This window comes from Pseudophryne corroboree, chromosome 3 (assembly GCF_028390025.1).
Source record: "Pseudophryne corroboree isolate aPseCor3 chromosome 3, aPseCor3.hap2, whole genome shotgun sequence".
NCBI lineage: Eukaryota > Metazoa > Chordata > Amphibia > Anura > Myobatrachidae > Pseudophryne > Pseudophryne corroboree.
This window is the reverse complement of record NC_086446.1, coordinates 761,043,572-761,070,515: the sequence shown is the minus strand read 5'-3', so window position 1 is coordinate 761,070,515 and position 26,944 is coordinate 761,043,572. Positions and strand designations below refer to the sequence as shown.

The following is a 26,944-nucleotide window of genomic DNA, read 5'->3' as shown; positions in this document are numbered from 1 at the left end:
GTATCTGGCGGCAGAGGAAATACTGATGACCACCCAGCCACCCATAGATCCTCGACAGCGCCCTTCAGTAAAGACTGGCAAAACTGTTCCATGGGAAAATGTTGCTGGGCGGTTAAGAGAACGCAAAACTGGAGAGACTGTAAATACTGGCCCTGGAGACAGGCCAATGGAGCTAGAAAGGTCTATGCCACCCAAACGGGTTGATAATCGTGTGGCTAAATGTTTTAGGTGTTGTATGCCAGGTCATGTTATTGCCAATTGCCCAGTTACGCAAGAACCCATGCAATGTGATGTTGCCTTTGAATGTCGCAGAATGTCTTTCTTTGCTAGGTTAGGCCGTACTATGGTACGTTCACCTGAGCTGGAAAAACAAATGTGTGACTTGTTCTTAGAGGGTAACCGGGTAGAGGCCTTGCTAGATTCAGGAAGTTTAGTAACCCTTGTGAAAGCTGGGTTAGTGAACCTCTTAAAGGTCCAGCAAATACCTATTGGGATAACTTGCACACATGGGGATACCCAACATTATGTCACTGCTGAAGTGAATATAGAAACTTGTTGTGGGTCAGCAATTGTTAAAGTAGGATTGGTCCCCACCGTGGTGCATGAGGCCATAATAGGGAGGGATTTTCATCATTTTTGGAAACTGTGGGAGTCACGTTTAGCAACAGATGTGAGAAATAAAGAGCCAGTTGATAATACCAGTGATTTTATGGCTGTACGTGTTTCCTCTGAAATTTCTGACCCTTTACCTTTTGCTAGTTTGGCTGGGGAAATGAGAGATGGGGAGTCCAGTGAGGACCCTCTTGCTGGGAACATAGACATAGTAGTTAGAACTGAAAGAGTGCCTGACCTTGAGGTAAAGAAGAATCTGTTTGCGTCTGAACAGTTAAAGGATCCTACCTTAATAAAGGCTAGAGAGAATGTTAAGATTGTTAATGGGGAACCTGTGGTATCAGGTGACAGGGTTACGTATCCCCACATGGCCATCTGTTAATGAGATCTTGTACCACATTGTCAAAAGGGGTGAACAGCTGGTAGTTCCACAGCCTTATAGGAGAATGGTACTAGATTTCGCTCATAGTCACATTACAGCAGGACATTTAGGAGCAGAAAAAAACACTGAAAGAGTTTTACAAAGGTTCTTTTGGCCAGGGGTTTATAAATAAGTGTCTGAATATTGTTCTTCCTGTCCTGAATGACAGTATTTTTCCCCTAGACCCCATTTCAGGAGCCCACTAGTTCCCATGCCTATTATAGAGGTCCCGTTTGACAGAATAGACATGGACACGTGGGGCCTTTGTTAAAGTCCGCTCGGGGCCATCAGTATATCCTGGTAATAATGGACTATGCCACTCGATATCCTGAGGCTGTCCCTTTATGCAATATCACAACTAAGGTGATAGCTAGGGAGCTGGTGCAGGTTTCTAGAAGAGTGGGAATACCAAAAGAAATTTTGACTGACCAAGGTACCCCATTTATGTCGAGGGTCATGAAAGAATTGTGCAAATTATTTAAGGTCACTCACCTAAGGACGTCCGTCTACCATCCCCAAACTGATGGGTTGGTATAAAAGGTTTAATAAAACATTAAAAAGTATGTTAAAAAAAAGGTTGTTGATAGAGATGGGAAAAACTGGGTTTGTTTGTTGCCCTACTTGTTAATCGCCATCAGAGAAGTTCCTCAGTCCTCTACGGGGTTTTCTCCATTTGATTTGTTGTACGGTAGACACCCCAGAGGACTGTTGGACATTGCCAAAGAGACGTGGGAAGGACAGCCCACTCCTTATAAAAGCATTATTAAACATGTAACACAAATGCAGGATAGGATTGCAGCCATGGTACCTATTGTCAGAAAGCACATGGAACAGGCCCAAATTGCTCAACAGAGGGTATATAACCGGAATGCCAAGATACGGGAATTTGCTCCTGGAGATAGAGTTCTTGTTTTGGTACCCATTGTGGAAAGCAAGTTCCTAGCTAAATGGCAGGGTCCATTTGAGATTAGGGAAAATGTGAATGGGGTTAACTACAAAGTATACCAACTGGGAAAGAGAAAATCTGAACAAATCTACCATGTTAACTTAATCAAACCCTGGAAAGATAGGTTGTCGCTGTCAGCGGAGCCTTGCCCTTCTGTGTCTTCACCTCAGTTGCTTCCCGCAGTAAAGTTGTCAGAGACATTATCAGCTGATCAGAACAATCAGGTTAAAGAATTTCTCATCCAAAATAGGGAGATATTTTCAGAGCTGCCTGGCCGAACGGCCATAATAAAATATGACATGTCACAGAACCAGGGGTCAGGGTCAATTTAAAGCCATATAGGATTCCTGAAGCTCAGCGAGAAGCTGTTTATAAAGAAGTTAAAAACATGTTAGAACTTGGAGTCATAGAGGAATCTAACAGTGAGTGGTCCAGTCCCATAGTTCTCATTCTGAAGCCAGACGGTAGCATACGCTTCTGTAATGAATTTTGTACGTTAAATGAGGTGTCCAAATTTGATGCATACCCCATGCCCCATGTGGATGAGCTTATAAAAAGGCTGGGAATAGCCAGGTTTCTCTCCACGTTGGACCTGACCAAAGGTTACTGGCAAATACCTTTAACTGATAGCGCAAAAGAATAAACAGCCTTTTCGGTTCTGGAGGGGCTATACTAGTATAAGTTGTTACCTTTTGGGTTGCTTGGGGCTCCAGCAACCTTTCAACAGGCAATGAATAAGATTTTGAGGCCCCATAGAAAGTATGCAGCTGCCTATTTGGATGATGTGGTAATTCACAGTACGGACTGGGGGTCCCACTTGGTTAAAGTACAAGCAGTACTGGATTCAATCAGAGAAGCAGGGTTAACTGCTAACCCAAAGAAGTGCTGCCTCACAATGGAGGAGGTTAAATACTTGGGCTTCACCATAGGTAGAGGTCTGATTAGACCCTAACTGAATAAAATTGATGCTATTCAAAACTGGCCTCGTCCAGTGAATAAAAAATAGATAAAGGTTTTTTTTGGAAATAACGGGGTACTATAGACGATTTATTCCTAATTTTGCGACCACAGCAGTGCCGTTATCAGACCTTACCAAAGGGAAGTAGTCAAATATGGTGAAATGGAACCCTGATTCAGAAAAAGCATTCCAAGCGCTAAAAGTGGCTTTGTGTTCACAACCTGTATTGATAACACCAGATTTTTCAAAACAATGTGTTGTACAGATGGATGCCTCAGAGGTAGGGATAGGGGCCGTGTTGTCCCAAACCAGAGATGGGGACAAACACCCTATAAATTATTTGAGTAGGAAACTCAATGAGCATGAAAAAAGGTATGCTATTGTGGAAAAGGAGGCTTTGGCAATTAAGTGGGCATTAGATACCTTGAGATATTACCTCTTGGGTAGACAGTTCAGACTAGTGACAGATCACGCCCCTTTAAAATGGATGTATGTAAATAGAGGTCAGAATGCTCGTGTAACTAGATGATTTCTAGCATTGCAAGGTTTTAAGTTTACTGTCGAACATAGACCGGGTACACAATTGGCCAACGCAGATGCGTTGTCCCGCATCTTCTGTTTAGGGGCTACAAGTGTTCTGGCCCCTAGGTCGAAACAGGGGAGGGGGATATTATGTGACAAGAACACTGGAATAGTGTTTGAGGGCAGGTATGTTTATCCCAGGTTCTTGTCTTACATGTTTTAGGAATAGGAAAACTTTCAGGAAAATGTTTTGTTTTGTTAGCAGCTTTTTAGTCTGTTGGAAAATCTGGATAAGGGCCCTGAGAGAGAGAGGCAAGTTCCAGACAGTGGGCCCAGTTCTGGTCTTTGTCCTCACAGCAGGCTAATCAGGGCTTTCAGCTGTGTAAGAGTGTTATAGGGCTGCTAGCCTGATCAGTGTGGGCAGACTGCCTGGGGAGAAACTGCAGAACCTCTGTGAGGGAAACATGCTTCCTTATACAAGTGAGCCATACAGTATTTACTGGATAACTCTGTGTTTTGTTTAGAGATAGTCAGGAACATCTAGTGTATAGTTAGTGCCGGACAGGCAAGGTATTTGCTTTTGATGTTGATTTTATTTTCTGCTTAATAAAACTGGATGCAGCCAGTTGTACCATAAAACTGGACTTGTATGATTTCTCAGCTGCTGTTTGCTGCCGTCTACCCCAGGAGAAGGCACCCTGTTCCCCTACAGTGTTACACTATCTATCTATCTATCTATCTATCTATCTATACTGTATATATAAATACATTTGATGGTTTGTATGCAAATATATTCCACAGCTCTCAAGGTAGATCTTACAGTTATTTAGTCTAGAAAAATAGCGACGGAGCACCAAATATTGAAAACATAATTTTTGGTTGTTAAGTCACAATAAAATTAATATAATTTCACTGTAATAAAGTGTTGTTCTGTTAAAATTTTCTTTCACTTCCCTAACCAGAGCTTTTGTATATTTTCTAAAGAACATATTACCAAATAATTTGCTAATATATAAAAACTGATATACAGTGCAAATAGGACCCGCGCAATGCTGGGTGACCGTACGTGTGTGTGTATATATATATATATATATATATATATATATATATAAACGTTTCACCCGGCACAGAGAGTGGATGCAAGAGTTGTTTGCTGCTGTGCCCTCCGTAAGCAGATTGTGCTGCTCAATATAGTAACAAAAGTCCAGCGGCACTCAAGCAGACTGTCACAAAAATAGACTAAAGAAAGAAGTCTCTTTAATACATTCTACGGTGTTTCGGGGTACAACTCCGTCGTCAGGGACACCCTGACAACGGGGTTGTACCTCGAAATGCCGTATGATGTATTAAGGAGACTTCTTACTTCAGTCTAATTTTGTGACAGTCTGCATCCGCCTGACCATTTTTCGGGGTTTCGGTTTTGGATCTGTATCTTCTTTGTGTTTTGGATCTGTATTGGTTTTGCCAAAACCACCCTTGCGGGTTTTGGTTTTGGATATGTATTTTTTTTTTTTTAAATCGTAAAACCAGCTAAAATAACAGAATTTGGATGTGTTTTTGTTCCTGCAGTATTATTAACATCATGAACATTCATTTCCAGTCTATTTGAACACCTCACAGCTCGCAATTTTGTTTTCATCCAGTTTAGGCTAAAAAGTTGCATCGAGGTACCTGGATGACTAAGCTAAGCAACAGTAGTGGGCGGCACAAACACGTGGAACATCTAGGAGTGGCACTGCAGTGGCAGACAGGATGTCAGTTTTATAAACTATGCCAAAATATGCTCCACATAGCACATTATGCAAAGAAGAGAGGTGCAAGATGGAATTATCCTTGGGCCCTCTCACCCACCGTTATGTTGTATATTAAACAGGACATGCAAAGTTTAACAAACAAATCATTTCAACGCTAGGGACTGTCACTTGTGGCTGAAATGATTGGTTTGTTTAGTCCCCCACAAAACAAGCTAGCAATGGGCAGTGCACAAACTGGCTTTAGGGTCATTCCATGAAAATGTCCTTTTTATGTAACGTTTGTTACCAGTTTTCATGACAAGCTGTGCATCAAAATTAAAGCATATCATGTACCACACAAACAACATTTACTTTGAACAAAATATTCAAAACATATGCTCCCAAAAATATATTATACATGAAATATATTTCACAATTTAACATTTGTTAGTATGGAATGACCCTTTAGTACTTTAAATAAGAGATGTGCGGTGGGCACTTTTCGTGTTTGGTTTTGGTTCTAAATCCCTGCATGTGTTTTGGCTTGGTTTTGCCAAATCCACCCTTTCGTGTTTTGGATATGGATGATTTTTGAAAAAACATCTAAAATCACAGAATTTGGGGGTAATTTTGCTCCCACAGTATTACCTCAATAACATTCATATACAGTCTATTCTGAACACTTCACACCTCACAATATTGTTTTTAGGCCAAAAGGTTGCACTGAGGTGGCTGGATGACTAAGCTAAGCGACACAAATGTGCGGCACAAACACCTGGCCCATCTTCGAGTGGCACTGCAGTGGCAGACAGGATGGCAGATTTAAAAAAATTGGCCCCAAACAGCACATGATGCAAAGAAGTAAAAGAGGTGCAATGAGGTAGCTGTATGACTAAGCTAAGCGACACAAGTGTGCGGCACAAACACCTGGCCCATCTAGGAGTGGCACTGCAGGGTTAGACAGTATGGCACTATTCAAAAACTAAGCGCCAAACAGCACATGATGCAAAGAAGTAAAAGAGAAGCAATGAGGTAGCTGGATGGCTAAGCTAAGCGACACAAGTGTGCGGCACAAACACCTGGCCCATCTAGGCGTTGCACTGCAGTGGCAGACAGGATGGCACTTTAAAAAACTAGTCCCCAAACAGCACATGATGCAAATAAGAAAGAGAGGTGGAAGATGGAGTTGACCTTGAGCCCTCCCACCCACCCTTATGTTGTACAGGACATGCACATTTTAACAAACCAAATATTTCAGCGACAGGGTCTGCAACATGACTGTGGCTGAAATGACTGGTTTGTTTGGGCCCCCACCAAAAAAGAAGCAATCAATCTCTCCTTGCACAAACTGGCTCTACAGATGCAAGATGTCGACCTCATCCTCCGATTCCTCATCCCTTTCACTGTGTACATCCTCCTCCTCACAGAGTATTAATTTGTCCCCACTGGAATCTACCATCACAGGTCCCTGTGTACTTTCCGGAGGCAATTGCTGGTCAAGGTCTTCCTGGAGGAATTTACAATTTATTTTGATAAACATTATCTTCTCCACATTTTGTGGAAGTAACCTCCTACGCTGATCGCTGACAAGGTTACCGGCTGCACTAAAAACTCTTTCAGAGTACACACTGGAGAGGGGGGAGGGGGGGGGCAGCTTAGGTAAAATTAAGCCAGTTTGTGCAAGGGTATCCAAATTGCCTCTTTTTCCTGCCAGTATACGTACATATAAACCTCCACCATTCTTTCAATGGTGACAGAATCATATGCAGTGACAGTAGACATGTCAGTAATTGTTGGCAGGTCCTTCAGTCATGACCAGATGTCAGCTTTCGCTCCTGACTGCCCTGCATCACCACCAGCGGGTGGTCTAGTAAATCTTATCCTTTTCCTTGCAGTCCCAGTGGTGGGATAAATTAAAGGAGGAGCTTTGGTCGGGTCACATTCCGCTTGAGTTGACAATTTACTCACCAGCAGGTCTTTGCACCTCTGCACACTTGTGTTTGCCAGAAAGAGAGATACAACATAGGCTTTAAACCTAGGATCGAGCATGGTGGCCAAAATGTAGTGCTCTGATTTCCACAGATTGACCACCCTTGAATCCTGGCAAAACGAATGAAGAGCTCCATCCACAAGTCTCACATACCTAGCAGAATCACTCCATCTTAGCTCCTCCTTTAATTTCTCCAGCTGCTTCTGCAAAAGCCTGATGAGTGGAATGACCTGACTCATGCTGGCAGTGTCAGAACTGACTTCACATGTGACAAGTTCAAAGGGTTGGAGATCCTTGACAACGTTGAAATCATTCTCCACTGCGCTTGAGTCAGGTGCATTCCCCCTCCTTTGCCTATATCGTAGGTGGATGTATAGGCTTTAATGGCCTTTTGCTGCTCCTCCATCCTCTGAAGCATATAGAGTGTTGAATTCCACCTCGTTACCACCTCTTGCTTCAGTTGATGGCGGGGCAAATTCAGGAGTATTTGCTGGTGCTCCAGTCTTTGGCACGCAGTGGCTGAATGTTGAAAGTGGTCCGCAATTTTTTGGGCTACCGACAGCATCTCCTGTACACCCCTGTCATTTTTCAAAAAATTCTGCAACACCAAATTAATTGTGTATGCAAAACATGGGACATGCTGGAATTTGCCCAGATGTAATGCATGCACAATATTGGTGGCGTTGTCCAATATCACAAATCCCCAGGAGAGTCTAAGTGGGGTAAGCCAATGCGCGATGATGTCCCTCAGTTTCCTTAAGAGGTTGTCAGCGGTGTGCCTCTTATGGAAAGCGGTGATACACAGCATAGCCTGCCTAGAAACAAGTTTGGATTTGCAAGATGCTGCTACTGGTGCCACTGCTGCTGTTGTTGCTGTGGGAGGCAATACATCTACCCAGTGGGCTGTCACAGTCATATAGTCCTTAGGTGGTCATTCCGAGTTGATCGCTAGCTGCATTCGGTCGATGAGGCAAAAAAAAGCACTTCTGCGCATGCGTATGTGGCGCATTGCGCACGCGCAACATACTATTATAACAAACGATGTAGTTTCACACAGGGTCTAGCGATGCTTTTCAGCCGCACTGTCTGCCGCAGAGTGATTGACATGAAGTGGGCTTTTCTGGGTGGCAACTGACCATTTTCAGGGAGTGTTCAGAAAAACGCAGGCTTGCCAGAAAAAACGCAGGCATGGCTGGGTGAACGCAGGGCGTGTTTGTGACATCAAATCAGGAACTGAATGGTCTGAAGTGATCGCAAGCTCTGAGTAGGTTTTGAGCTACTCTGAAACTGCACAAAAAAACTTTGTAGCCGCTCTGCGATCCTTCGTTCGCACTTCTGTTAAGTTAAAATACACTCCCAGTGGGAGGTGGTATAGCGTTTGCATGGCTGCTAAAAACTTCTAGTGAGCGATCAACTCGGAATGACCACCTTAGTCTGCCCTGTTCCACTTGTCCACATGTCCGTGGTTAAGTGGACATTGGATACAACCGCATTTTTTAGGACACTGGTGACACTTTTTCTGACGTCTCAGTACAATCTCGGTATCACCTGCCTAGTGAAGTGGAACCTAGATGGGATTTGGTACCGGGGACACAATACCTCCATCAATTGTCTAAATCCCACTTTACTAATGGCGGATATCTGACGCACGTCTAACACCAACATAAATGTCAAGGCCTCAGTTATCCACTTTGCAACAGGATGACTGCTGTCATATTTCTTCTTCCTCACAAAGGACTGTTGGACAGTCAATTGCTTAGTTGAAGTAGTACAAGTGGTCTTCCGACTTCCCCTCTGGGATAACGATAGACTCCCAGCAGCAACAACAGCAGTGGCAGCAACAGCAGGCGTACCACCCAATGATCCTCCGGAGGAATTCCGGTTAGGAGAGGACTCGTCAGTCTTGCTAGGGACATGTCCTGCAGGACTACTGATGTTCATGTCTGAGGAGGAAGTTGACGTTGAGGGAGTTGGTGGTTTGGCTTGCAGGAGCTTGGGTACAAGAGGAAGCAGGGATTTAGGTTTCAGTGGACTGCTTATGCTCTTACCCAAAGTTTCACAAATTGACACTGATTTCTGAGGAATGCGCTGCAGGTGACGTATAAGGGAGGATTTTCCTAGGTGGTTAAAATCCTTACATCTACTTATTACAGATTGACAGTGGCAACAAATGGCTTGACACCTGTTGTCCAGATTTGTGGAGAACTAATTCCACACCGAAGAGGTGGCTTTTTAGGTATTTTGCCCAGGCATCACAATGGGATTCTTTATCCCACAGACAACAGATGTCTCCCCCGGTGCCTCATTTAAACAAACCACATCACCATCAGAATCCTCATCGTCAACTTCCTCCTCAGCGCCAGCAACACCCATATCCTCATCCTGGTGTACTTCAACAGTGACATCTTCAATTTAAATATCAGAAACTGGACTGTGGGTGCTCCTTCCAGCACTTGCAGGTGGTGTGCAAATGGTGGAAGGAGCCACCTTTTCCTGTCCAGTGTTGGCAAGGTCAGGCATCGCAGCCACCAATAAACTTGGACTATCCTTGGGGATTTGTGATACCATCTCAGAACGCACAGTTCTTTTCTGTGCTTTTTACAGCTTAACTCTTTTAATTTTTCTAGCGGGAGGATGAGGGCTTCCATTGTCATGTGAAGCTGAACCACTAGTCATGAACATAGGCCAGGGCCTTAGCCGTTCCTTGCCACTCCGTGTCGTAAATGGCATATTGGCAAGTTTCCGTTTCTCCTCATACTATTTACATTTCTTTTTTTTGGTCTTATTACTGAACTTTGGCTTTTTGGATTTTACATGCCCTCTACTATCACATTGGGCATCGGCCTTGGCAGACGACGTTGTTGGCATTTCATCATCTATGTCATGGATAGGGGCAGCAGCTTCAGCACTAGGAGGAAGTGGTTCTTGATCTTTCCCTATTTTATCCTCCAAATTTTTGTTCTCCATTATTTTTCTGGAGTTATATAACACAATATGCGGCATTGGAGCAATGGACATATGGCAGCAGAGGATACCACTGTGACTGGTCACTGGAATGACTGATGGTTGAAGCACAGGACACTACCACTGGGCTGATGCAGCACTATACACCACCACTGAACTGATGCAGCACAACACAGCACCCTATACAGCAGCAGTGGGCATATGGCAGCAGAGGACACCACTGTGAATCTTGACTGGACTGACTGACTGATGCACAGGACACTACCACTGGTCTGATGCAGGACAACACAGCAAAACTTTAAGGGACTTATTAATCTATTATATAGCAGCACTGGGCATATGGCAGCAGAGGACACCACTGTGAATGGTCACTGTACTTACAAACTGATGCACAGGACACTACCACTGGTCTGATGAAGGACAACACAGGAACACTTTAAGGGACTTCTTAATATATTATACAGCAGCACTGGGCATATGGCAGCAGAGGACACCACCACTGTACTGATGCAGCACAACACAGCACCACTGGACAGCACTGGACATATGGCAGCAGAGGACACAACTACTGTGACTGGACAGATTCAGCACAAGACACAGACACTGAGGACACTGAGAAAATGGAGACACATCCTCTCTCTATACTCTCCAATGCCGGAGTGAAAATGGCGGGGACGCACGGCTCCTATTATGGAATCCAAACCCCGTGAGAATCCGAAAGTGGGATGATGACGTTTTGCCTCGTTCTGGTTTCCGAGTCAGATGGGAAAAGCCGAGCCTGACTCAGATCCGGGCTCGGAGCGTGAAGTCCAGTAGGGTTCAGTTCTCAGGGAACCGAACCCGCTCATCCCTAATATTAATATACAGTATATATATATATATATATATATATATATATATACCATCCGTGTTATCTGCCTTCTTATTCAATGCATGATGGTCTCCCTCATCACCAGAGCATTGTGCTTCCTCTCCATCTAATCAGTCACATATAGTTGCTCACTCATCAGCTTTTTGAGCTATTTTGTCTGTCACAGCCACCTCATTTAAAAAAAAAAAAAAATTGCCAGTGGATTTTAAGTACACTGTTTAGTTAATCTGGAGTTTCTATACTTCTAATGGAAAAATACTGATGGCGCTTTGATGTGCAATTAGAGTATATTCTTAAGTGGGATTTCTCTGCAGTTTTGTGGCAGGTACGAGCATAGTAAATCTGCAGGATGGAATCCCACTGGTAAACTGCAGCAAAAGAACTAGGATTTCAAACCCACTGCTTAGTAAATCTTCCCCTAGTTTTCTATAGAGGATTGTGTAAATGTCACTCATGTTTATTTACTGTTTCATGTCTAATTCCAACCCTTCTCTCCTTCCCGAGAGCACAGTACCGTTTTCATTACTTCATAGATATTCTGCTAATCATATAGATTTTCTTGGTGAGAAGAAAAAAAAATCAAGGTGGAATTACTATTAATTACTGTGGTGAGTGGTTTTCTACTAAGGAAGAAAGTAGGCAGAGGAACTTACATGTGGTCACGTCTATTGGATGTTCACCAGTAATAAGAATCTTTGATCTTGATATCACCTACAGAAAACGGTAATAGTGTTATAGGACAAGTGTTAATTAAAAATAACACAAACAGAAACAGATTCAGGGTTTGGAACAAAACACAAAACAAACAAAAAAGAGAATTTACACCTTGGCAAAGCCATGCGGCACTAAAGCAGGGCACACTTACAAATCTGAAGAGAGATTTAGAGTTGGGAGGGGTGTGTTCTTAGCGAACTCTAAATTGCAGTTTAAAAATAGCGCTGTCCAAGGAATTGTATGCACACATCAAAGCAAAGGCAGCCGCTACTTACCCTAATAATGGGGGTCATTCCGAGTTGATCGCTCGCTAGCGGTTTTTAGCAACCATGCAAACGTTAAGCCGCTGCCCTCTGGGAGTGTATTTTAGCTTAGCAGAAGTGCGAACGAAAGGATTGCAGAGCGGCTACAAAAAAAAGTGCAGTTTCAGAGTAGCTCAAAACCTACTCCTAGCTTGCGATCACTTCAGACTGTTCAGTTTCGTAGTTGACTTTACAAACACACCCTGCGTTCAGACAGCCACGCCTGCATTTTTTTCGAACACTCCCTAAAAAAAATGGGCAGTTGACACCCAGAAATGCCCTTTTCCTGTCAATCACTCTGCGGCTGGCATTGCGACTGAAAAGTGTCGCTAGACCTTGTGTAAAAATACATCGGCCGTTGTAAAAGTACGTTGCGCGTGCGCACTGCGCCCCATACGCATGTACAGAAGTGCCGCTTTTTCACTTAATCGCTGCGCTGCGAACATTTTTCACTAGCGATCAACTCGGAATGACCCCCTATGTTCAATTGCACCTTCCGCCTTGTCTTGCAACATGGCTTTATCTTTGATTTGTTTTGCTTGCAACCAGTGGCGGCTCCAGAGGTAGAGCTGCAGGTAAGTTCAATTTTCAGATAGAGGAGCCACACCATCTGTCACCAACTGCCACTTCAAACTGACTCACTGGCAGTTGGTGAAGCTCTCCTACTTGAAATTTTTACTGACCTGCAGCCCCACCTCTGAAGCCGGCCCTGCTCGCAACTCTGAGTCAGAATTTTAAAGAGTATGATTGCTGTAAGTTGGACGTATAGGTTTTATAATAAGTATTAAAGTCAAACTAAAGCCCATGTAATGATTTATTTCCAAGATCATTGATCTTGGCCCATTACTTCGTTAAGGTTCCTATGATAGCACCAGCTGCTGCCACCACCGAAATCACCAGTTATGTAGATGTTCCTTTCCAAGCTCTTCCGATACTCACCATGTGGATGAAATTGGCAGTGGTTTCGCCTTCCTTCAGGGAATCTTTGCCAAATAAATATTGAATCTTAATCTCATACATCTGTCCACATTGCAGATCTTCTTTAGGAGTCTGTATCTGAATATAGCTATTGGTCCGGGAATAGAACCGCGTAACTGGGAAAAAGTTATTGCTGTAACTAGGTATTAACCCATTGGAGTCATAGCACTGTTCTGGGTTCTTGTAATTTACCTGGATGGGAGTGAAGATAGAGTCATACATTCTCATACAATGGTAAATGCTTAATAGCAGATATCTGGTCCACGCAAGTGAATTGAGAAGGATATACAGGTACAAAGGACACTTTCACGAGATCTCCTAGAAACTCGTTTTATGAGCTGTTCAATCAAATCACAGACATAGCTATTGTTTGCCAGCCAGTGATCATAATTATTACTTCTGACCCTATCCTATTCACAGTAACACATTCCATTGTTTGTGGGTATTATGACTGCATATGCAGCAATGGCTACAGTTGTGCTTATAAGTTTACATACCCTAGCAGAATTTGTGATTTTTTGGCCATTTGTCAGAGAATATGAATGATAACTCACAAACTTTTCTTTCACTCATGGTTAGTGGTTGGGTGAAGCCATTTATTGAAAAACAACTGTGTTTACTCTTTTTAAATCATAATGACAACAGAAACTGCCCAAATGACCCTGATCAAAAGTTTACATACCCCAGTTCTTAATACCGTGTATTGCCCCCTTTAACATCAATGACAGCTTGAAGTCTTTTGTGGTAGTTGTGGATGAGGCTCTTTATTTTCTCAGATGGTAAAGCTGCCCATTTTTCTTGGCAAAAAGCCTCCAGTTCCTGTAAATTCTTTGGCTGTCTTGCATGAACTGCACGTTTGAGATCTCCCCAGAGTGGCTCAATGATACTGAAATCAGGAGACTGAGATGGCCACTCCAGAACCTTAACTTTGTTCTGCTGTAGCCAATGACAGGTCAACTTGGCCTTGTGTTTTGGATCATTGTCATGTTGGATCGTCCAAGTATGTCCCATGCGCAGCTTCCAGGCTCATGAGTGCAAATTTTCCTCAAGTATTTTCTGATACCATGCTGCATTCATCTTGCCATCAATTTTGACCAAGTTTCCAGTGCCTTTGTAGCTCACACATCCCCAAAACATCAGTGATCCACCTCCGTGTTTTCACAGTAGGAATGGTGTACCTTTTATCATAGGCCTTGTTGACTCCTCTCCAAATGTAACGTTTATGGTTGTGGCCAAAAAGTTCAATTTTGGTCTCATCACTCCAAATGACTTTGTTCCAGAAGTTTTGAGGCTTGTCTCTGTGCTGTTTGTAGTATTGTAAGCGGGATGCTTTGTGGCATTTGCGTAGTAATGGCTTTTTTCTGGCGACTCAACCATGCAGCCCATTTTTATATATAAATGCCTCCTTATTGTGCATCTTGAAACAACCACACCACTTTTTTTCAGAGAGTCCGGTATTTCAGCTGAAGTTATTTGTGGATTTTTCTCCACAGGTGTTAGCATTTTCTTGGATAGCGTTTTTGGTCCTTTCCATTAGCGGGGTTGTTTTTCCATTTGTTTCTGTTGTTTTGGATGGCGGTGGTGGTTTTAGTTAAACCTTGTTGTGGCGGAAGTCGCTACCAGCCAGCAGTCAGCTAGGCATAAGTGGTCATTGTGGGGCACCCTCTTTTAGAAAGACAGTGAGTGTGTCCTTACCTTGCGGGTGGACAATTAGACGTTCCCCTGGGGGAACATCAGTATTTGCCAGAGAGAAGAGTGGTGAGTCCTGCACAATGCGGGTTATGCAGGTAGGAGGCGGTGTTGTTGTTTAGTCCCCTCCTCAGTTTTTTGTACTTCAATTTAAGTGACTGGAGCTGGCGTCTTGTAGCGACTTTTTTGATTTGCCCTCCTCCAACATAAAATCATTCATCTTAAAATTCTAGTTTAACAAACGGTCAGCTATCAATAAATAATATCTGACCTTTAACTACAGCTATCTGTGTTTGTGTTGTTATCTTAGTGTTAAGCTAGCTTAAGTGGGACTTCCGGTGGGCGGGCCATCCAGCATGGCTGCTTTTTAGCTGGGCTCCGGCTTGCAGGTGGAAAATCCACTAACATCCCCTGCTAATTGCCCTCTACTCTCCTGAGAGACAGTTTAAAACAATCCCTACAGCATAGGGAACCTGATGATACCCTGCAAGGGTAGGAGCGTGTTTATGTGCCCCCGAAGTTTGGCCCTCAAGGAGACGGCCTGCATGACCGCCGGCGTGGGTTCTGGCACGAAGACTGGAGGCCCGGCAATACCCGTCTCTTGCCGCTCACGTGGGGACACCCCGGTACCTGCAACCAATTGGTAATATTTCAGCTTTGCTGAGGTGAGGAGGCTCCGTGTGATCCTGGTGGCCCAGCGGCTCCCGCTCCCGGATGCTCGGCTGCCCCTGGATGCTGATGGGGACTCCCGCGGCTGGCTGAGGTGAAACGCTGCGAGGACTATGACCTCTATAGCGGTGAGCCTGACCCGGCACCCCACCGCGTCTCCTCCCGGGGCTGTGCGGCGGTGTCTGGGGACGGGACCGACAGGCAAGACGAAAGCGGGCTGGCGACGGTGGGGCACTGTGGCGGAGACGGCCCCTGAGGCGGAAGACGCTGGCCTGGATCCCCCCTGCTGTTAAGTTTGTGCTGCGGTAGCCGGGGGAGAGCCTGGGAGACGGTGATCAGCTGCAGTGACGGGCGCCGGCGGAGCGGAGACGGAGACTCCTGGGCAGCATCTTTCAACGCCTGCTGAGCCGAGGCTGCCTGATACCTGGAGGGTGGTCGCTACTGCCCTCGACACCCGGGGTGCTGCGACTCCTCTTCAGCCCTCTGATCCTGGTGCCGGAGTTTGGACGCCCGGATTGCTGTGTCCCTATACAGTACAACGGTGGTGAGTGTTGGGACGAGCCCTGTGCCGGCTCGAGTGGACCCCTCAAGAGAGAATAAAGGGCTGGGAATTGCCTCTAGATATCTACTGACGGAGTGAACACTACTCTGCGGAAAGGTGACGGTTTGGGTTCCTGCCTGTCGTTGACCGCTGGCTGTGTGGTCCTGCTACCAGAGACTGCAACTTTACACAAGGACCTTATACAACTCCCTGGTATGGTGCTCAATCTCCCCTTCTTACTTAAACCCCGTTGGTATTGAGGTGTGAGAGCCTGGACCTCTCTCATAATCCTCCTTCTGCATCTTGCTGAACTCTTCCCTTTTATTTCTATACCTTTATTGCTATACTTTTCTTCTGTCCCTATCTGCTTACCTTTATTACTGTACTTGTTAGTAATGTTGGTAGCTGCCTTATGTGATGCTGATATATGAGTCTGCTGAGATTTCTGTGCAAAAATTTCTGAGGTTACATCGCCATCTGGTGGCTACCTAGTTTAAATAATACATTGGCTACACTAATCCACTGTTACCTTTTATAAAGCCTTTTTACAGGGGCAATTTATAATATCTCTCCTAATACTTGTCTTATAGTTGCTTTGCCCTGACCTAGGCTCCAACCCGGAGATTTCAGCGTATGGTGCCACTGCACTGCCTCTATCTGTACAATGTGTAAATTAATGTTTACTTAAATTTTGTTGTTATTTCCTTGCTGAGTAGCTCTGACATATCTTCTGACTCAAACCCTTACGTGAGGTGTTTTATTATCATATACTGCAGTGTGTTGGTATAAGATTCCCTAGCTTACTACAGTTAGCGGTCTACGGACCGGGGGATGGACAAATACGTCCATAAAACTCCAGCGGTTAGATCTTCCCAGTCCTCAGTTACTACAAGAATGAGTAAGACCAAAAACACGACAGGAAAGCCTAACCCCCCCTCGCCCCCGGAGACAGGGAACTCCCGTTACCAAACTCAGGAAGTGGAGGCGCTTCCTGATCAACCCTCGCTACTACATATGGCCCAGGAGTTCTCCCGGCTCCTTGTGCCCCAAATTGACAAGAAGCTTGAGAATATTCCTTTAATCGACAAAAGACTTGAACAGATACAGACACTACTCGATTCGACACTTGCGAAAATTGACCATAACACCTCACGGATCACCTCATTAGAACAGCGGGTTAGCGATGGGGAAGATCAGATACATACACTCCAGCACTCCACTGACATTCAAGATTCCTCTCTTAAAACTTTACAGGCAAAAATAGATGAGCTTGAGAACAGGGACAGAAGATCGAATCTACGCTTTGTGGGCATCCCCGAAACAGTTAAGGACAGACAATTGTCAGATTTTGTAACGACTGATATATTCCAGGCTTTGGGAATCACAGATGCCCCATTCTTATCACACATTGAAAGGGTGCATAGAATTGGTCCTGTCCGACCCGATGCTGAAATGAAGCCTAGGCCCGTCATTGCGAAATTCATGGACTTTCGAATGAAGGAACATGTATTGCGCTCTTATCGCAAACTCCCGCAATTGGTAGTGCAGGGAAAACGTATTTTAATTTTTCAAGATTTTTCGGCCTCTGTTGCGCAGAAGAGAAGGGAGTTCTCGGATGTTTGTAAAATACTTCATGAGAGTAATACTAGATTCGCACTGATGTATCCCGCTAAATTACGCATTCATGACAATGGTCGCACATTGATTTTTGTTGATCCCGCCACCGCACACTCCCATGTTACACACATGTTGAACCCTGGGAATCCACCACACCAAGACTAGACATTATGTTGTTAAATACTTTGTGCCAGAGTCGGTTTCATTTCCACACGAAAAAGACATTGGGTCTCTTCACATGCTACTCAGCTTGAATTTTAATGTTGCATATACTTCTGATAGGTTTCTCGCCAGTGCTACCGGAGGGTTTAGCACTTGTGTGGTTATTAGTTTGGTTTGGAAAAAATGAAAAATGTTATGTGAAGCAATGTGTGTTTTTTTTACTTAGTTTTTTTTTGTTCTGCCCGTGCCGTGCCTTCCTCGCCCGATCTGCTCCTGGGCTCTATGGTACTATATGGTTTCGATCGTTCCTCTCCGCTCGCTGGGAAGGAGGAGGACGACGTTGTGACATGATATTCCCGCTGGAGTGTCACCCTCGGGTGGGGGTAGGTTAATAGACAATGACCGATCCTAGTGTAGGGACCTCTACAGCAGATTCTTGCTTTAAAATTTTATCCTGGAACGTGGGCGGCCTTAACTCCCCGATAAAATGTAAACGGGTTGTCACACACCTGAAACGGTTTAGACCTCAAATTATATTTCTCCAAGAGACCCACTGGATGGCGGGCGCCTCCTCTGCTCTTCGGGCACCGTGGTTGGATAGCTGTGTTTCTGCAGATAACACGAGGAAGACTAGGGGGGTGGCAATTCTATTTAGCAAACACCTACACTACACTGTTTTAAATTCTGTTGCTGACCCGGAGGGCCGTTATTTAATTTTGGATGTAGAAATTTGGGGTAACAAATACACACTGGTTAATGTATATGCACCAAATGGCGAGACAGCTGCTTTTCTCCAAGAAATTAGCTCTCAACTGCTTCAACGCGATAATTCTCAACTTATCCTTGGAGGTGACTGGAACACAGTTGACGATCCCACTATTGATAAACGCCCTATCCCGCGTACTTCCAGTTCCTCTTCTTGGACACATCTCCAAACATTGAAAACCTCCCTTCAGCTTACTGATATTTGGCGTCTCCTCAATCCCTCTGACAGATCATTTACTTTCTTCTCCGGGGTTCATAGCTCCTGGTCCAGGATTGACTCCATCTTGGTTGCAGACTCCCTAGTGACACTAGTCGGGAAAGCTGATATACACAACATTCTGATATCAGATCATGCTCCTGTGACATTGACGCTGCAAAGAACTCTTCAGTCGGGGGGCTCTAGGATTTGGAGATTTCCGAGCTATCTCTATAACTGTGATGATTTTAGGAAATTTTTGATAACAAACTGGGCCAACTATTTAGACGATAACCTGGAACATTGGGACCGCCCAAATATTCTTTGGGGTGCGGCAAAAGCAGTTCTAAGAGGTCAAATTATTGAATATGTTCATAGATTGAAAAAGAAAAATGTAGCAATTTATACCACCTTACACTCAGAATTAACTGATGCAATGCAGCGTCACCTTACCCTACAGACTGAGGAGTCTTTGCGGCTTTATTTACAGGCTAAACAGCTCTTAAACGACCACTTACTAGCGCAAGCAAAACATGACGTGGTATTTTCTTACCATAAATATTACAGATGGGGAAACAAATCCGGTCGACTACTGGCAAATACAGTATGGCTAGGAAAAAAACTACGCGCAAATTCATAACAGCTGTTAAACACCGAGCCTCGGGACACCTCCTTACCAACTCCCCTGCCATATTAGACCATTTTGAATCTTACTTTGCTGACCTATACTCTGATCTCCCCTTCAACGAATCTACCCATACCACGCTCCTACCAGATACTGTATTACCACCAATAACGAATGCACAGTCGTATTTACTGGTGAGAGCTATCACCGAGGAAGAATTAGTCTCGGCAATGTCCAAACTCAAATTGCACAAGTCTCCAGGCCCTGACGGCCTCTCCAATGAATTTTATAAAATCCTTCAGCCTCATGTAGTTCCGACTCTGCTAGAAGTGTTCAACAGCCTTTTGCATCATCGCTCCCCCTTCCACCACTTCACAACAGCACATACTATTTTAATCCCTAAACCCGCGCAAGACCCACAATTGGTGTCCTCTTATAGGCCCATTACGTTGTTAAATACCGACATAAAACTATTTACTAAGATTTTAGCAGACCGGCTGCAAACTATTCTCCCCTATACTTTAACTAACCACCAACTTGGCTTTGTTCGCAATACTCATTCGGTTAAGGGAATTAGGGCGGCGATCGCGGCAGTTATAGCTTCTGCTCAATCGCCCCATTCCAGAAATATACTCCTCAGTTTAGACACCACTAAGGCCTTCGATACAGTACTCTGGCCCCATCTATTCAAGGTCCTAGAACGTAGACTATTCCATGAAGACTTTATTGATATTATTTGCTACCTATACGATTCTCCCTCGACTTCCCTTTTGCTTAATGAATATATTAGCAGCCCGGTGGTGATGTATCGTGGCACACGGCAAGGTTGCCCCTTGTCTCCCCTGCTGTTCAACTTGGCCATAGATCCCCTACATCGTTTGCTATTAAATGATAATCAGTTTCATGGAATTCAGGTTGGTCACAGAAACCTAAAACTTACTGCTTTTGCCGATGATCTTCTGCTATATATCTCAGACCCAGAGGCTTCACTGACCCATATATTTAAGTTACTGCAGGCTTATGGACAAGTTTCAGGCTTCAACGTTAACTGGGCAAAATCGGTAGCACTCAGACTGGGGAGTGGTTCATTTTTTAAACAGGGGGCGATGAATCTACCATTACAATGGAGTTCGGATCACATAACTTATTTAGGGATTCGAATACCGAGAAAGCCGGAGCGATTATATGCCCTAAATTTTACCTCGCCATCCGAACAATTGAAACAGAACTTGAGACATGGAAATCTATGCCTTTATCATATTTGGGAAGGGCTAGCTTGATCAAGATGATATCATTCCCCCGTCTGATGTACTTCATTCAAGCCATGCCGCATACACTTCTACCTAAAGACGTTCAATGTCTCAATTTTCTTTTTAGAAGATTCATTTGGCAGGGAGGGAGACCGCGTATAGCGTTAATCAAACTACAGCAGACTGCAGGGAATGGGGGAATTAACTTCCCTAATATCTTCTGGTACATAATTTTTTTGAGGTTTGGGAAAGTTATATAACGACCTTGTCGATAACGGTTAGGAAACAGCTCCACGACTCGTTGTCCAACATAGAATGGTTTCTAACTAGAATGGCTGCGGGAGATCCGCCGATTGTGCTTTAAAACTGACAGACAATTAGGGCGCTATGGGCTGGTGGGTGAGGAAATTAGGTACAGCTACGGGTAGTATATATATTTTATTTATTTATTTATTTTTTATTATTTATTTTTCTCTCTTTCTTTTTTTTCTTGTATTCGAAAGTACAACTATGGGTCAATCGACTGAGCTGAACTTCAGATCAGTAGAACAGATGATCTTCGGGGACTTGTTACATGCAGATGCAATGCTGTTGATTGCTTATAATGGATGTGTCCCTTGATTAAGGACTCAACTGTATTCTTTCTTGCTCTGTTAACATATAATACCCATCTATCAAAGATTTGAAATATAATGAACGTTTATGTATGTATTGCATATATTGCTTCAATAAAAAATTATGTTAAAAAAAAAAGCTAGCTTAAGTGTTTAAGTTTAACACAATAAAATTATGGGTGCCTTATGTACAGTTTAATGGGAATGAACCATTTTGGTTATACAGTAACTGAAGAATTCTAGACCACTATGCAAATAGGGACAGGGGACAAATGAGATGGGACATTTACAGCTCAAGTAATGTTTTATGGGGAATGGTCTCTTTGAGTAATATCTGCTGCTGCAATCGTCCTGCATCCACTCACCTGAATGTTAATTAATGCATCTGTTAAACTAGATGTTTCAAGATCATACTGTGCGGTGCCATTCCCATCGGTGGTCAGATTCTGAAGGGTCAGTCCATTAAGTTGCACTTCTACTGCTTGGTAAGCTAAAGGCTGTCCAACACTATCTTTTGTTTCAATCTATGGGTTTGCAAAGTATAAATGTAAGATAAATCATGCAAGAGGGAAATGGTAATACAGGTAGCTAAACTGAGAGGTCATGAAGGTTGGGTGATGTCACAGAACATGGTAAAATGGTTTAGACTTTAGAGGGCGAAAATGTACATAATGCATTGAACAATGAATAAATGTAAATACACTCATCTAAATTGAGCAAGGATATTTCTGAAACAGAATTGTCTCACCTCCATATGATAAGGAAGTCCCTGTTTGTAATATAGCGGCATAAGATAGCGATTAAAAGTGACCGAGGCCATTTGGGAGGTGATACTGATGTATTTGGATGCAGTCATTTGGACCCCTTTTAGAATAAAACACATGTAATAGAGAAGAAGAAACAAAAAGGATAGAAAAAAAATCAGAAAGGTTAAATTGTAGACAGAGGAGTACAAACAGTAAGTTACAGTATGTCAGATTTACTTTAACCCCTTCAGTGGTGAGTTTTCAATTTAAAAACACACCCTGGGGGGTGTTTTTAAATTGGCGTGGTGGCGGGGGGAAAGATGAGGGGGGGGGGAGTGAAAGGGCAGGGCGAGGTTGTCGCCTGGTGATCGCCCAAGGACACCGCCCGTGGGGATCGCCAGACCCAGCACTGATTCCTGGCCATCTTGCGGTGCCCGGGAATCAGCATAAGCCATTATACAGCTAAGTCCGCCCCCCACCTAATAGGAGTCCGGGGGGCGGGCTTAACTCCATAATGGAGTATGTTGACTCCCGGGCCCCATGCACGCTGCACGGCTGTCCCCAGGGAATAAGCAGGTAGTATGCTCGGAAATCTTCTGGGGTGACTAGCCCTGTCAGCGCTGGCTCCCCCGGAAGATTTCCATGCATACCACCGGAAGTGTTAATAGATTCCAAATACACTACATCAGTGGTTCCCAAATTGGGAGGGGGCCACGGATTGGTGGTCCAGGACCAAATCAAATTATTTATGGTCAAAATAAAATATGTGGGAAAACAAAAGTACAACGTGGCCTCTCCACCACCACATTAGCTGAGCCTAAGGAGGACAGGTAAGTGCAACTTTACTTCATTTCATATTTTTTCTTTCCAATTTTCTCAACAAGTAACTTTGGCCTAGGACAGCCGGGTATGGGTCATTAGATCGACAAGACTTAGGTCGACAGTCATTATGTCAACCACTGCTGGTGGACATGCAATCGGTCAACATGGTCATTAGGTCGACATGTACTAGGTGGAAAAAGATTGACTTGAGTTTTTTTACTGTTTTTGGTGGTTTACTTCGTAAAGTGATGGGGAACCCCAATTAGTGCACCGTGTCCCCTCGCATGGCTCGTGAGCTTCAGGCAAGGTGCCTCGCTCCGCTACTGCTGCACTCGGCACAGGTTATTATTCCCAATCGTAGTCCATGTGGATCGTAAACTATGAATAAGTTTTAAAAAAATTAAAAAAACTCATGTCAACCTTTTTCCATGTTGACCTAGTACATGTCGACCTAGTGACCATGTTGACCTAATGCATGTCGACCAATAGTGGTCAACCTGATGACTGTTGACCTAAGTCTTGTCGACCTAATGACCATATCCCTTTATTGGAGGGGGGGGGGTAACTCGGGACCGTGCCCCCCCCCCCCTGTCGTTTCTGACTTCTTTTTTCAAAAGGAGAACAGCAGCAGCAGCTACTGCTATTTCCGTCAGTCAGATTTGATAAGAGCCGGCAGACACTAGGATCCGCCGTGGCTCTAACAGCAAGTCCGTGTTGTTACTAATGCTGAGGCTGGAGCTGCAGCTCCAGCTTCCCCCTGCTCACACAACAACCTACCTCCCCTACTGCCAGCCGGCCAGAGTCCAGCCCAGGTGCGGGGTTCAAATGCCAGCACTGAGTAAGACTGTTACTTATGACGTCGCAGAAGGCTTCATTAGCCCTCACTGCACCGCACAGTTTCCCAGCGCTTCCTCCTCCACTTCCTTTACCACCATGCTAGGTGTAGTCACACTCAGCCTCAGCTTTGAGAAGGCGGCCCATGTGATTGTGACAGGGCTGTCCTGCAGATGTCTTATGCTGCTTGTTGGAGATCCAGCTGGCTGCTTCTGCTAATCAAAGATGGGCAGTTTGTGTCCTGCAGTCTGTGTCTCAGTGCAGTGCCCAAAACAAGGTATGCTGCACCTGCCACCACCAACTAAAAACTTAATACTTAATAATTATATTGTGCTGGGGTGCCTTCCAGGCTCCTATAACTAATGGAACAGATGACCAACATTTCAGAGCCCAATCAGCCTTTTCATCAGGGTGAAACATTAGCAATAAACCAGGATGCTCCCTTAAGCCAATCATTACCTGATGGCGTATTATGTAAGGCCACGCCCCCTTTGATACCACACCCCTTCTCTGGAAGCACGCTTGCCTTATGTGCATGTAAATATAACTTACCATTCCCCTATCATGGTGCCCCCCCTTTAATTTTCTTCTGGATCCGCCCCTGCTGGATTGCCATGATAAAAATGATGATATTCCAGTGTGCATGAGGGCATACGTTTGCACAGAAGACCTGGCTCATATAAGGCAGCAAGAGGGCACATAGGGGGTAATTCAGAGTTGATTACAGCAGCAAATTTGTTAGCAGTTGGGGAAAACCATGTGCACTGCAGTTGTGGCAGATGTAACATGTGCAGATAGAGTTAGATTTGGATGGGTTATTTTGTTTCTGTGCAGGGTAAATACTGGCTGCATTATTTTTACACTGTAATTTAGATTTCAGTTTGAACACACCCCACCCAAATCTAACTCTCTCTGCACATGTTACATCTGCCCCACCTGCAGTGCACATGGTTTTGCCCAACTGCTAACAAATTTGCTGCTGCGATCAACTCTGAATTAGGCCCAGAGTTCCTATTTAATTTCAAAACAGATACAGTACAAAATATTAAAACTGGGGTATTGTTGAATTAAAAAGCCAAACACATACTCTAATGCAAACTAAGAACAGATTCAACAATGAGTGACATTCTTGTTATCACTCGATACGAATGATAAATGTGCTTTAGCCAATCAGCTCCTGTCATTTTTCAAACACATGACAGTTATGAGCTGATTGGCTGGAGCACAATTTGTCATGCCTCTAAGTACAGTATAGAATGCTTAAACCACCCTCAGCTAGATTGTTTCAGTTCCAAGGATTTCATATTCAAATAAAGGGAATTGGTACGTAATCCCGCCAGACGGGATCCTGACTGGCACAATCCCGACAGGGGGGCGAGCGCAACGCAGCCCCTTGCAGGCTTGCTGCGCTCACCATGCTGAGGGCACGGTGCCTCGCTATGCTCGGCACACTAATTTATTTTCCCTCTATGGGTGTCATGGACACCCACAGAGGGAGAATATGTCGGGATTGTGCCGGTCGGGATTCCGGTGTCGGTATTCCGACCGCCGGGCTTCCGTCCGGCGGGATCTTGACCGCATCCCAAATAAAGGGCTAAAATCCATCAATAGTGCAGCTTTTCGGCAACTATGCAGTAAGAGTCACATATTCTGCCCAAAATGTATAGCCAAGTGTCCCCTCTGACTCACAACCAGTCATGTCAGATATGTTACAGTATATGAACAGTACAAGTTATGGTAAAGAGCTTTCACCAGAATCTACTAATAAGGTGATGAACCCAAACTTCCTCCACTGAAGGAAGAAGAAAAAAGCACAGTATACTGCAGCGTGCGACAACTTAAAAAAAAGTCATGTTAAAAGCTTTAATCTCAAATAAAGAAAAAGGAGTAAAACATTAAAAACATGACATAAATAGAAAGATTACAAATAAGTGTGCATCCGCAAAGGTTCTAGTTATTGTAATGGATGTCTGTTATGGAAAGCATACCTCCGGGTTACATCTTTAAGGGGTATTGGGGGTCATTCTGAGTTGTTCACTCACTAGCTAGTTTTAGAAACCATGCAAACGCATAGTCGCCGCCCACGGGGGAGTGTATTTTCGGTTTGCAAGTGTGCGAACGCGTGTGCAGCCGAGCGGGACAAAAACGTTTTTTGCAGTTTCTGACTAGCTCTGGACTTACTCAGCCCTTCCGATCACTTCAGTCTTTTAAATTCTGGAATTGATGTCAGACACCCGCCCTGGTGGAAACGCTTGGGCATTTTCCCAAACACTCCCTGAAAATGATCAGTTGACACCCACAAGTGCACTCTTCCTTTCAATCTCCTTGCGATCGACTGTGCGAATGGTTTCTTTGTTGAATCCAACGTCCAGCAACGATCCACTTTGTACCCGTACGATGCGCCTGCGCATTGCGGTGCATATGCATGTGCAGTAGTAACCTGTTCGCTGCGCTGCGAAAAATCATCAGCGAGCGATCAACTCGGAATGACCCCTATAGTTCTAAGCGATACAAGCACTATATAGGTAAATGGGTTGCCTCTGCCAAAAAGCCAGCAGACAAGCACAATAGTTCCCAGAAGGAGTAGAACTAGCAGAGACCCCGCATGCCACAACTCCCTTTGATCTGTCCCATGATCAAATGTCTCACAGGGCCTCATAAATAGACCTAATCGGCTATTTCCTCTCACAAAATATGAGGGAATGGGTATAATCTTCCATCAAGAAGGAGAACACTGTGTCACGATCCGGGTATCTGGACGCCATTACTTGCCTTTTAGATGTCTCCTGAGGCTGGCTCACCGTTCCAGGGCCGGATCTCACCTGTGTTACTGATGTCCACGCTCTGCATCTCCCTCCTGTCACTCTGAGACGCTGTCACAGCGGCATCATATTTAGCGTCTCCAGCCTCCGCCGCCGCTCCTGTGTTTCCAGATTACAGATTATCAGGGTGGTGTTTCATGTCTGCCGTGGCCTCCGCTGTCATCCATGTGGTTCCAGTATGCAAGTTGCCAGTGTGGCGTCTCCTGCCTTCCGCGGCCTGCACCGCCATTACTGCTGAATCTGCACATGGTTTCTCAAACTAACTTTCCCACCAAGTGCTAACATGGGAGCAGCCATGTTGGTTTCAGTCACATGCCTGTTTCCACCAATCCGCTGCTCTGCTGAAATCTGCATAATTGCTCAGCCAATACCTGCCTTGCTGCAGGTATAAGTATCCTGTGCCTGAAACAGGAAATCGTCAGTGCTTTGGTTGTAAAACCTTATTCCAGTCTCTCTCTCCTGTGGTTGTTTCTCCAGGTTTCCAGCTCCTGTCTCCAGCCTCCAATAAGAGACCAGCACCTGCTTTCCATCTTGTGGTGCAGCCTGACTCTGCAATCCTCCGTGATTATTCCAGCTTCCAG

The 26,944-nt window shown here is 44.5% G+C and overlaps 1 protein-coding gene across 1 annotated transcript in view; it reads right to left on the bottom strand.

The window, feature by feature from the left end:
* Positions 1-26,660, bottom strand: part of LOC135057426 (alpha-2-macroglobulin-like) — a 131,239-nt gene extending 104,579 nt beyond the window's left edge. Inside the window, exons 1-4 of the mRNA XM_063963319.1 lie at positions 26,628-26,660; positions 21,505-21,663; positions 12,973-13,203; positions 11,671-11,728 (exon numbers count right to left, since the gene is read on the bottom strand). Of these exons, the coding sequence (XP_063819389.1) occupies positions 11,671-11,728; positions 12,973-13,203; positions 21,505-21,663; positions 26,628-26,660 (481 nt within the window). The remainder of the gene's footprint in view (positions 1-11,670; positions 11,729-12,972; positions 13,204-21,504; positions 21,664-26,627) is intronic.
* Positions 26,661-26,944: the final 284 nt, after the last annotated feature.